The following is a 13,498-nucleotide window of genomic DNA, read 5'->3' as shown; positions in this document are numbered from 1 at the left end:
TTTTGTAGAAATAAAAAAAATTCATGGGAACAAGCAAAAAGGTCTCCATTTTTAAGGTGATGGATGAAATAACTTGAGTTTGATTGCTTAGGAAATAACTGTAAAGCGTAAACATTTAGGAGACAAAAGTGAAGCGTTTGTTCAAAATCCAGATGCAGATTTTGACAACTCATAAAACAGTGTGACAGGACTCTTTAAGGCTTTTAATTAAAGAAATAAACAGCTCAGCGTTTTGTTGCATAACACTGACTCACCTGCTTGTTTCTTTCATCAGTGATCCTTTGGATCTGAATCTTTTTCCTACCCATGATGCTTTGCAGTTGTGAAGACAAATGTTGGAGTCGGTCAAGTGGAAAAGCGCCTCTTTGAAGATGAGAATGGAAGTGCGGCTGAAAACCACTCAAACACAGTCATGCATCTGATAACATACGTGCAGACGCATTTCTCTGTCCAGGTGTGGCGAGGCAGTGCGGTTGACTCTTGCGCCGAACAGCAACGAGAGCGAAGAGCGGGTGCTGCAGAGATATGTGACGTGGAGCAGAGCAAGAGCTCTTCAGTTCATATTTTATTCAGCGGGGACTGAAGTGTGCAGCTGCTGTGGGAAAGATGGACGTCACTTCTCTCCTGCGTGACAAAAAGACACAAAAACTTTGCTCAAAATCACAAGATGGCTAATAAAATATTTGACCCGAAACGACAAGGATAATAACCTGCAAACAAAAATTAAAGTGCTGCCGGATCACAAGGGCAGGGGGTTACCTGCAGGACCGAGAGGAACCGCCCACTCAGCTGATGTCTGCTCCTTAAACAACACACTTTCTGCTTTTTCTATTTTTAGAAGAGTTGTATTAATGTTTCCTCATCTGGTGTCTCGATACCAAACGCATCCAGTGACTTATTTGTGTTCATACGAGTTAACACAACAGCTGTGATTGCAACATCAAAACTTTGAGCTCACCTTTTAGTTTTCAAAAGTGTTATTGTAACTGAACACAGCCAGAGTTAAGTGCACCTAAAGGAGAGGTGATGCATTGCACATTATACACAACACGTAAATCACATCCAAAAAAAAAAAGTATCTTGAACTATAACGAATACTGTAGTTTGAAAATATTTATACCAGTATCTTTTTAATAGACACTGATATTCAACCCTAAAATGTGGTCCATATTCAATATAAGCAAGCGGTATGCCGACTTCCCTCGTGTCACTGAAGGATTTAAATAGTGAATGTTTGTAGTTTTCAAGATGAGCGTTTGTCTGGACTGGAACTGAACAGGGAACGCAAACCTTAATTTTTTTTTGATGCAAGACATTCAAGTGGGTAGGAGTTACTCTGTGTAGAAGAATAGAGGTAAGGTTGGGTTTTTTTTTTTTTTGGGCTTATCCGAGGCAGCACAAAGTAACAGATCCTGGCGAGTGGAGGGAGCAATTTTATTCAATTCAATTCAAAAATACTTTATTAATCCCAGAGGGAAATTAAATGTTGTTGTAACTCATCATCCTGGTTTCATTAATGAGTTGTTCTAGATGCTGATGGCTGTGGGCAGGAAGATCTCTTGTAGCGGTCTGTTCTACAGCAGATCTGGAGAAGCCTCTGACTGAAGACACTGTTGTTGTATGCCAGTCTGATGAAGAGGATGCTGAGGGTTGTCTATATTGTTCTTCATTTTATGAAGAATCCTTCTTCGTACAATCATCTCCAAAAGTTCTAGAGGAGTCCCTAGAACTGAGCCAGCCTTCTTTATGAGCTTCTTGATCTTTTTAAGTCTCTAGCTCTGGTGCTGTTACCCCAGCAGATGATGGCAGAATAAATTTTGCTCTCTACAACAGACTTATAGAAGATATGCAGCATCTTGAAGGACTTCAGCTTCCTCAAGAAGTACAGTCCACCACCAAGCACAATGACAGAGCCTGTGGGTGGCCAATGGTGGTCTTGGCCAATATAGATTAATCTTTGGCCACCCCAAGAACCACCCCAGTCATTTAAGGAAACTATACTTTTAAGCAATATAAAAACTAGAAAGCACAAGTTTACATACATGCATAAATGGCAGCAGCCATCTTGGATGGCAGTTTAATTTACAATAAGGACCTTTCTTAAACCAAATGGAAGTAGGTAGCTCACTTATCCAACTCACAAGAGGGACAGAAAGTATTTCCCTTTGCCCCCTTTGCTCCGCGACAAGAACAAAAATGAAGCTGTAAGCTGAAGTCTGTTGCAAGGTACTGGTACATGTGTGTACACTGGGCCACCCCAATCAATTGAGAAACTATACTTTTATTTAATATAAAGTCTAAAAAGTATAGTTTCCTCAAATGATAGAGGTGGTTGGTTTACATGTGTAGTAGTGGCCAGGTTGGATTTAGATGTGGCGACCCTATTTTTAATAGTAACCTTTCTTCTGCCGATGCAGCCACACACCAAAATGGAAGTCAGTACCTCACTTGTTTTCCAAGTTATCATGCTCACAACATGCACCGACGGACTAACAGTGGGTATTTCCAATTCCCCCTCTTGGCTCCACAGTAAAATTGCAGGAACTTCAGACGCGTAGAGTCCTGTTTTGTCACTAACAGAAAATCTTACCTCAATATGTTCATTTGCATACATATAGAGTGCTGTGGAATTTCACATTATTCCTAATAAATCCATGTGTATGTAAATGTTGTTGAAGACGCAATAAAGATGTTCCCATGTAAATAGTCATGAGTCTTGAGAGATCTGCTCATAATTAGACTGTTTATTACTGCTATACGATGAGATCTCAACACCTGTCTGCTCAACATGAAAATAAAGCGTTTACAACACAAACAGTGAGTTGCTGAGGGCAACATTTAAACTAATATATCTGAAAAACCTCAGAACGGCGTTTCCCACTCAAAATGCAATCAATGTGTGGGAAAAAAAGAGTTTAATATCAAATCATATTAACAGCTGCATTTTTCTTGAGTTTAGTAACAAAATAATTTCAGGTAAGTAAGTAGTTATTTAGAGACCAAGATGGGATTTAATACCTGAGGTCAACGAGTTTTCAATTTGCTCTCTGAGGTTTGAAATCATTCCACCCACAAAAACAGCAAACAGGTCGTGGGATGTTTTATCCGATTTATAAAACAAGATATCCTCTCTGAGAAGGTATTTATTAAGATTTTTCTACAGCAAGCTTAAGGAAATAAACTTTAGCAATTTATTTTTCGTCAATCACCTTCCAACAATTCAGTGACAATTTGAAGATTTAAAATATTACAAACAGATATACTATGACGAAAAACATGTTAATCATTTAAAAATGAAATGTAAACACTAATCTGACAATAAGCTGAAGTTATTGTTTTAATTTCTTGTTTGATGTGCTCTTAATTACTCATACACGATTCTTAGTATTCAAAACAAAAATGATGTGTAGAGAAGTAGAATAATGTGTTTTAGACAATATATCTATGTTTTCAACTAATTTTAATTTGAAGTTCTCAGATATTACAAATATACGATCATTCATTAGGATGCATGTAGAGACTGCTTTATAAAGCTCCAAAAGAACAATCTTTGTGTAAATATTTCAATAATTAATAACACATATACAGGTTTTAATTCAATATAGCAGTGCTACTGGGATAAAAAAAAATGCCTTGTATAAATCTATCTAGAGAGGCTCATTATCTTTTATCTCCCCTGTTTTTTATTGTGGTAATAATTTAGATATGTCTTCACCATTTGTAATAATATTTGAGAGCTGCAAAAGAATTTCATGGCAGTAATAAAAGCTTATCAGATATTCCTTGAGGACTTCGCTACTCGTCTTAACTACTGCACTTTTAGTAGTTTAAAAAAACAAACAAACAAAAAAAACTGACAAATGTAGCTCTCCCTGAAAGAATGACTGCCGCCTTTCATATCCCAATTTTAATTTTTTTTACAAAAACACAATTTGGTTGCGCTCAGATTATATTAGGAGTAACTCTCAGCTACTACCACATCAAATTTTAGTTTAAGATCTGTAAAACTGACAAAGTTAATGAGCTATATATTCATCCCATAATTAATTTATGAGATTTTCATTACAACCTGCCCAGTGATTCGAAGGTATTTTGCTAACAGACAGGCATACAAATAGGCAGTTACACGATAGTCCACCTTTCATGGGGCGGGTGATAAAAATGACCAGTCACTTAACCCTAAAGGAAATAAAGTGTTTTCGAATAGAATGAATTTTATAATTTCATTCAGATGGACTTTTGTTCTGGTTCATCAATCGTTAACCTGGAAAATAACAGCAGTTTGCCATTTTCTCTTTGCTTAGCTGTGTCGAGTGTGACAACATGGCGCCGAAGAGTCAGAATGTATTCACAGTAATACACCGTTTACTGCTGCACTTACGCCTCCTGCAGCGAGAGATTTTAATATATCTACGACTGTGATTTACCCTCACAGTCAGACTGCATAATCAATCATATGTTAATCACAGTTTCAGCATAAACATTGTATTAAACTCAGTCAGGTGCAAGGGTGGTGCGTTGCATTTAGGATGGCTGTTTTAATTAATTTAATCAAGCTCTGCCTTCAGCTGAGAGGAGCCGTTGTTTTACTTTTGATTAATTAGAAACGGAAATCACACGTTTGAACATTTCTATTCAGTTCTTCTGTGCTGATATTGATAAAACAATAGTAAATAATACTAATAAATAATAAAACAAAGCACTTTTTCTGTAAGTCCAGTCCGTAAAACGAAGCAAATTAATCAAGAAAATCTTTGTCAGATTAAAAACATTGATTAGCTGCAGCTTCTATTCACATAAGAACCAATCCTTACCAATCACAGCTTCCACTTCGTTCACTTTAGGTATTGATTAGGTATTTTTCATGCTTTTAATATTCTTAATGGAGGCAAATGGAGCTTTCAAAATAAGAATGAGACGATGATTGCAAAGCTAATTTGCCCCAATATCATGACTGAATGAATAAATAATGTTACTGAATGTCACTATTGAATCAGTTCATAATGAACAATTTCACCGTCTTTCCAATTACCTTGCATTATGAAACAAACAACGGGTATTGTGAGTACATAAATCACAAAGCAAGCACTGCATTTACTTACCACTCTCAACTAAACGCAGTTTCTACTGAAACTGACCACCAAAAACAACTTGAGCACCTAACCCACGCAAACAAGACAACCTGAAAATTACATCAGCACCTGCAACAAGCTACAAACTGATGCAAGAACTAAAACAGACCGCTGAAACTAAAGCAACAACTACACAACTACCGGTACTGCAACTAAAAAGATGAGTGACGGATGTGCCTACAACTTGACAACTTGTCTGCAATGAAATGTTTGAACATAATGGTCTCAAAATCTCTAGTTTTTCAAGGAATGAACTGCATCTTATTTTTTATTTTCTAACATCTTGCTGACAATTTATAAGTCAACTTGGGTCACTAATGAATAAAAAAATACTCACAACTTAGCCACACTGCAAAATACAGCAGTTTTAAATCAGATTAAGTAATTTAAATCGTATTAGGAATGGGTTTAGATTGTGTATTTCCTTAATGAAACTAACTTTTGTTTGTAACCTTGGAAGTTTTTATAATAAATAAAGTGCTATGTGTTATCATTGTATGTTCCCACACAAAGATGAAATTGGCTCTCTGCATTTAACCCATCACACCTGAGATACACCCAGGTGGAGCAGTGGAGCAGCTATGTAAGCGCCTGGGAAGCAATTCGGGATTGGGTGTCCTGCTCAGAGACACACCACAAGATGTGCAATGACCGGGGATCAAACCCAGGACCTTCGGGTCCCGAGTCGGCTGCCCTGCCTCTACACCATCTCTGCTCTGCTGACTACTGAATAAAATAAGACATTAAAGAAGAAAAAAAAACTGGATATAGAGATTACTTAATTGAGAGAGGTCTTCCCACTCTCCTTTGTCCCGACCATACTGTCACTGTCCAACTATTAATGCCTCAAAACTTATAAGAGAGCAATGCACTATGATTAAATGTTTGACAAATGGTATATACTGAACCATTTCAGATCATCTCTTCAAGTTACGGGCTGTTTTGAATAAAGAGAGCACTCTTTATAGGGATGCACGATATTGGATTTTTGGCCGATATCCGATATGTTAAAACGTATTTGGCCGATAACCGATACCAATATTTTTTAATACACTTCCCTTTGTCAGAACATAGCCCTCTTATTTAGGCTTATTTGCTACAAAAATTGTGTAACAGCTGTAAGAGCTGCAGTAACAGACATATGCATAGCATTTTAACTTATACAGTATTAAACGAAAAGTGTTAAACGTTATTTATTAGCATTAGTCACCTACGATGCTGTCTCACTTGTTCCAGGTTCCTAGCTGAAGTGTGGGATCCTCTGCACTCTTGTGCATGAAGGACAGCCTTCTTAAGTTCAAAGTTTTTGTCTATCCATTGTGCCGTAAGACTAAACTAATCATGCTAACGGGGCTAACACTTGACGTCCAAATGTCTGTGGTAAAACTCACCCAAGTGCTATCGGCTGTTAGCTTCTCAATGATGTCAGAAATGACGGTTTGTAACTCGGGTAAGGTTACGTCGGAAAAATATCTTTGACTGGGGACAATGTAGCGAGGCTCAACGTAGTCCAAAAATCTTCTGAATCCAATATCCTCAACAACAAAAAAAACTTCCACACCGCCGACATTCTGACTTCTTCCTCTCCACCTTGATCAGATCAGGTAGGCGCGCGTGACGGCAGCACAACAGGCATCCTGGTCACTGGATTGTCATACAAAAACAGCGTCTTTTATATCGGTGAGTTATTGGGATGGAATGGCCGATGTGCGATATTTAACTTTAATGCTAATTTTGGCTGATACTGATAACATGCCGATAATATCCCTAATTATTTAAAAATTGATTACCAAAGCAACAACAAAAAAGAAACGTTTAAGTATAAAAGTATGCCTAGAAAAGAACAGCAAAACTATTTTCTGTGTTAACACCAAACCAGTTTTCTTCTACAATTTCTCAACAACTCAGCTAAAATCCCAACATCCAGATGGGCTCAGCAGCTTATACGTGTTATATTTTCCCTCCAGTCTTAACCCTCCATGTCCCTGTCCTGTGGGATTGTCGTTAGATCAAACGGAAAAAATGAAAGCTCAACCGAAGTGCACATGTGGCCTCAACAACAGCCCACGTTTTAACACGTCCAGCTTGAGAATTAATCAGAAGAAAACCCAGCACATTAGGTTCACATCCAACGGTTGCTTGGATGCCCAGATGAGTGAAATAATACAAAAAATATAGCTTTTATAAAAAGTTGAGGCTGGTTTTTATAATTTCTTATTGTATGGATGAGTTTGCATGCTTTAACTGGAACGGTCTGCTTACCAGTACTTTAATGTTGTTGGGTTTTTTTCTACAGTTGCTCATGTGTGACGGACTGGATCTGCATCAACAATATTCATTTTACAAAGAACTGATTTAAAGAGCATTTTCACTTTTCTCACCATGTGGTGTATTTACACTGCCACACACTTTTATCCAGTGACAGCAGGCTGATTTTCAAATCCCAACCCTCCAAAGACTCATTCTGACTCAGAAACATTGTGGTTGTGTGTCAGTTTTATGGATTTATTTCATTTTAACAAGAGACAAGCCTGCAGACTATTAAAACATGAAAGAAAGGAATTAGATGATTCTACAGGCTGTGATGTACTTTTATTTCTGATAGGTCTAACTTATATATAAATTAGTCAGCCAGCTGTACTCTAAATCTTCACTGGCAAAAAAGATCCAGTTTGTCTGTTTCCACCCTGATTGGTTTTCATTTCAGTTTCAGAGCCTCTACGAAAGACACGTCAACACATTTAGGTGTTTTTAAGATTCATTTTACTCATGAAGCTTTACAGAATATTAGATTTTGGCAACTGCACTAAGTTTCTGGGTAAGTAATGAAGCTCTTTTGGAAGATGCATTGTGATTTTTTTTTTTTTTTTTTTTTACATTTGGAGCTGTAACAAAAACATTACTTATTCATATGAAAATCTAAATATTCACTTTTTTGGAAGCTCAAATGTAAAAAAAAAATAGCTGCTTCTCTTTTTTCCCCCCACTGATTAAAAGATGATTAACTTTGTGGTTTAGATTTTTCATTTTGAAATAAATAAGACAATTGCAAATGTTATTTTGAGTCACGAGCAGCCAATTACTTATACCAATAAATACTAGGGGTGCACCGATAAATCGGCTGGCCAATTTATCGGTGCACCGATTTCCTTAATTTTGGGAAATTGGACGATACTTGCATGAGAAACCAATTTTAAACTTTTTTTGTTGTTGTTTTAACAACAATTGTCTGAACTTCCTTTATATTTCAGAGCACTACATCATGGCCAGTTAAAACAAGTTTGTATCATTTCTAGAATATTGTTCATGGGTATGTTTTTCAATAAAATAATATTGGAAAATTGAAGGTGCATTGTGACCTTATAACACCGGGCAGTGTTGCTTATCAAACCAAATCGGTATCGACCAAAATTGGAATCGGCAGGTCAGACTTTTTAGAAATCGGTGATTGGCCGGAAAACTGCAATCGGTGTACCACTAATAAATACCAATCTGTTAGCACTCAGTATGTGTTGGGGATGACTCTCGGCTACTACCACACAACAATTAAGATCAACTTCTTGGTACCTGGATGACTGAGCATTAAATTTGTTGTTTTTTTTAACTAGATTTAATAGCTGTGGTGGCCATATTTAACCAAGTTTGCTCCAAACATCAGTTGTAGCTGAACATGTAATGATTTCTTCTTAGTTTCATTCAAATCTATCCAAAGGCTCATGGGATATTTTACAAACACAGGCCATTACAATAATTCACCAAGCTGGCATGTGATAACAAATTCTGCAACAAACTGGTTAATGCCAATCCCACTTTCACAAAGCCCAAATGGCTTTTTTTGAACATCAGTTCAAATCCCAAAGATTTTCCTTTACATATTAAAATGTTCACACTTCCACAAGTAGGCAGTTCAAATAAACAATCTAATTAAATAGCTCAACCTTATAGCAACCTGTAAATACAGTTCTTCTTGGTTTCTGTGGTTTTAGCTGTTTTCATCTGCAGCTTTTTATATTTGGGCTGACAGAATTGCTCAGGATCATAGCACAACACTCACTGACTAACTGTAGCAATCTACAACTAAACAGTTCCTACAAAACAACATGTAGAAATGTCCCACTGTTAGAAGCAAGAAAATAATAATTAAAGGCCAACAGTCAGTGTGCTAAAGTTTTAACAAAGATCTTATGAAATGAGAGACACTTGGATGTCTCGTGAATAACTCAGCTAAAACTACAACAAAAAGTTAGAAGAATGTGCATAAAATTGAGCATTAGAGCCATTTAGTGTTTTCTAAGGTAGTTAGCTGTGGCAGCCATCTTGAATTGGGTTGGCTCTAAAACCTAATCAGTTGTAGATTTATATCTTATGACTATTGCCTGAACACGTCTTTAAAATGAAGATGTTTCGCTAACATAAACAGAAAATATGGACGCCAAAGGATTATCGTAATAGCAAAATTTTAAATAAAGCTCTTGCTAAATTTGTCAGTGCTCATATTGAGTTATAGATTCGTCTCAGCTACTACCAAACCAAATTTAAACTAAATATTGGTAATACTGAAAGAGTTATAGCCAGTTTTGTGTTGGTTTTTAAGGTCATTTGGCTGTGGCTTTCATCTTGCTCCAGCAGTTAATCAGTTGTAAATGTACATCTGCAAAAACATTATTGCTAACCTTCGCTTTTAGGCAATTATAATTTAATAATAGTAATCCCTACTGACTATGACTTTGTGCCAGTCAGGCAATAATATTATATTTGATTAGTTGTCAAGTGAGTAGAAAAGGGCTACACTAGAAGGCCTCTGCCTGGCCTCCCTCTACATGGCTGGCCCCTCATTACTGTAATTGACACGTTCATCCCTCCTCTTCCCCCTTAAGGCGCTGATGACTCAATTGAGAACTGGCCGAAGGACCAATTGGACACCAACGTAATGAGGTCGCAGCTCAGCTACCACGTAACCTCGCATCAAATCAAATTTACACAGTAACTAAAATCCAAGAGGCAGAAAAGACTTGATCTACACATCAGTCAAGGGAAGTACAACACCATTAAACTAATACATTTTGATCAAACCAATTATGTCGTTCTTTAAAGAGGGACTAGTCTCGTTCCTAACAAATGAGCCACAAATATGTTTGAATCATCATTCAAGTTATGCAATCCCTAAATGTTCCTCTGATGAGAAAGGGTGCAATGAAGCTCATATTAGGCATCTGTCTGTTTTGGAACAGTCTAATTAGTGGCAGTGACCTTTAGCAGATTATGCACTAGTCTATGAAACGTACCCCAGCCTTGAGATAAATGGTTTAAGTCTTAAATATGGATTTCAGTGAGGTTTGCTCGTTTGCAGCTCTCAGACAATGGTTCGAGAAAACCATAATGTTGATTTCCACCAAATTACATTTTTGCATCAAGCTGAGAATTTAAAAAAAAGCAATTTGCTTTTTTTTAACGAAACGATTTGACGACCGTTTCATAAAATATCAAAGTGAAGAAAATACTGTGACTCTGCGAGGCCAAGAAAGTTAGCAAAGGAATTCTTGCTTGCTTGGAAAGTTACACGATTAGGAATTTCTCAGTTTTGATGAAAACGTCAAACCAAATGATCTTTTAACACGAGACTGTCCCAATTTTAACCAGATGTACCTCGTATCAAACAACGATCGTGAAGCTTTATATATGAAAAGTATTCAGTACTAATAAAGATTAAAACCTCTAATTATGTGGCATTTGGATGATCCATCACCATTCAATGTTCTTTAATGGCTAACATCCCTGTAGTTTAGTATCTTGCTTAAAATTCTTTGATAAAATTATATCTGTAGCTGAAACCGAATGACAAAATGTAAATTCAACTAAATAAAATAACAAATAATAAACATTAAAACCACAAATGCTCCTGCCTAGGTTTATCCATACTTTTCTACTCACACATGCTCTGATTTTGTTATCAATTGTGTTTTTGCAATGTAAATCAGTGCCAAACATCCAATTTGATTCCCTTATCTAACATTTTAAACAAAAACTGGTTTCAAAAAGCACAACTGATGGTAGAAATATATGCAAGCATCACTGAATAACCCTACCACTGAGGGAAAGGTGCCATGAGTGTTGTTTAAAGCCATTAAATTAAAAAAAAACAATCGCTTTCTTGTAGGAATTACAGCCAGACAGTGGTTCTCCAATCAAGCCCGGCGGAGACACAGGAGCCACTGCAGTCTGAACAATAAAAGTGACATTTTAAATCAAGAAAAACAGGTGGTAATGTCAGCACCGGGGTTTCAAAGCTCCAGATGTAATGGATCCATCTGCAGCAGTGGATCACCTTGTCAAACTGGCCTACTTCTTGCCCAGCAGCTTCTGTATCTACCCTGGAAAGCCAGAGACAAATCATGCCAGAACTGAATCCATCAAACAGACCACACTGAGTGTTGTTGGGTGTCAAAATGTGTAGTTTAAGAACACAGTTTGACCTAAAAGGCCGTACAAAGATCAAATAGCAGAAGTGATCCTGGCTTGTCTAAATAAAATCTGACTTGTTTTGTTTAACAATCTATCTTACTTCAATATGAATCCCGTTCAAAGCTTAACCAGGCAGGAAAACAGCAGCTTTCCTCGGGCTTTTCTTAAGAGTTAGCTTCCAAATCGCAGCTAGCTTCGAACAATAGCTCCCTTTTTTTTTTTTTTGAAGCGCCGTAAATACATTTTCTGACAACAAGCTAATAATGATCGCTGTCAGATCTGGTCTGTGAAGTCCACATGAGCTTAAAAATCACGTTTTCTTCAAAGCAAAGTGGGATCGGGGCTGTTTTAGCTGCACCCCAGAGCCGGGGTGACAGACTGAGCAGGCCAACTGACGGCAGACAGGTAACCCCTTCATGCTTTATCTGACATGTTGGAAGCCGAGGCTGGTGTCATATCGTGTGGACGGATTTCAACTAATTAAACACTCTTCTTTAAGACAACTTGACACGGGCTGATTTGACAACGCAATGGACGAGCTAACATTACTGTACACAGGCCGTTTCATAATTTTCTAGTTACCAGTCTGACCGACAGCCATTACCTTCCTGACTCTCCGTAGAACTCGGTAAGACGAGCTGGCGTACGCACTACTTTCGATCAAAATGTGAACATACAAGGTTTAAATTCGGACTGCCAACCTACCTTATACTGTTCAGTAGAATAATGCTTACTACTTCGTTGTACACAAATCGTAAAACGGAATTATCTTTACCCGTAAAAGGGGAAAAAAAAGACGCAGGAAGGAAATGTATCACTCCACTTACCATGAAATATTGCTGGTAAAAAGCGAAATTAGGCCTGCCTCCGCCTGCTCCAAGGATGGACCCGTGTTGATTAAGAAGCGGTAACTACAAACAATGAAGCGGCGTTTCTATTTACATCAAAACGCGGCATTTTATTCCACTTTTATGTTGCTGTAACTACACTGTCCACCCAAGCGACAACCGCGTAGCCAGTGTACAATCGACGTCATTGACATTATTCTGTGATTGACCCGTCTGTTATCCAATAGGAAGCCGACTTGCCAATGGTATGTCCAATCACAGAGCAGTAACGTCTGAGGGGCGGTCCCTGAGAGAGGACATGACGGAGGTGACGGCCATGTTCTGCCATAGTGTTTGTATCCCTCCGCCTGAGTATTTACCTTTTGCATGATTTTGCATGTGGGGAAAATGCCACTGTAGCTGTTCGCTGTCTGCTTTCCGTAAGACAACCCGCTAGGCCATTTGTTTTTCTCGTCTGAATTCACCACAGTCCTGAATGCCCAAAGTAAACACTTCTCAGCGCGTTTTTTTTTTTTGAGGCTGCAAAAAATTAAAGTGACGAAGGAAGAAAATGAGTAGGGGTTCAAAATGTGCTCCTAGGACAAGCTGGTTAAACATTCACAGATTTGTTTAGCACATATATATATTTTTTTATAATAGATTCGACTCTTTGTAAATTTGCTTATGTAAAGGACACATACAAATAAGCAAATAAGAAAATGAATCATGAAAAATATGTGTGTGTACTCAAACTGTGAAATTATATCCTTTTTTGGTATGATTTAAGTTCATACAAAAGCCCTTTCCCCCCATTTATTTTCTGTCCAGTAAGCTACTAATTGATTTTAGAGACTTTTTTTTTTATCCCTTTACTGTAATTTATGAATCGTCCTGACATAAATAAGCGCCTAATCTGAAAATATATGAACCTATGTTGACACATAGACAATACCACAAGTACCAGGATCTTTAGGCAGATTTTACCAGCAGCCTTTCACCAAAAATAACTATTTGTTCCCATTGTTTAAATCAAATCAATATCTGATGTCAAATATTACACCGTTTGAGGGTCATAAG

The 13,498-nt window shown here is 37.5% G+C and overlaps 1 protein-coding gene across 1 annotated transcript in view; it reads right to left on the bottom strand.

Annotated features, from left to right (window-relative positions):
- Positions 1–12,625, bottom strand: part of LOC119425712 (myocyte-specific enhancer factor 2D homolog) — a 29,620-nt gene extending 16,995 nt beyond the window's left edge. The window contains exons 1-2 of the mRNA XM_037693254.1: positions 12,422–12,625; positions 255–624 (exon numbers count right to left, since the gene is read on the bottom strand). Coding sequence (XP_037549182.1) covers positions 255–308 — 54 coding nt within the window. The 5' untranslated portion in view covers positions 309–624; positions 12,422–12,625. The remainder of the gene's footprint in view (positions 1–254; positions 625–12,421) is intronic.
- Between the last annotated feature and the right edge of the window lie 873 nt (positions 12,626–13,498).

The sequence above is a fragment of the Nematolebias whitei genome, chromosome 19 (assembly GCF_014905685.2).
Source record: "Nematolebias whitei isolate Nwh7 chromosome 19, NemWhi1, whole genome shotgun sequence".
NCBI classification, from domain to species: Eukaryota; Metazoa; Chordata; class Actinopteri; order Cyprinodontiformes; family Rivulidae; genus Nematolebias; species Nematolebias whitei.
This window is presented reverse-complemented; position numbering and strand designations above follow the sequence as displayed.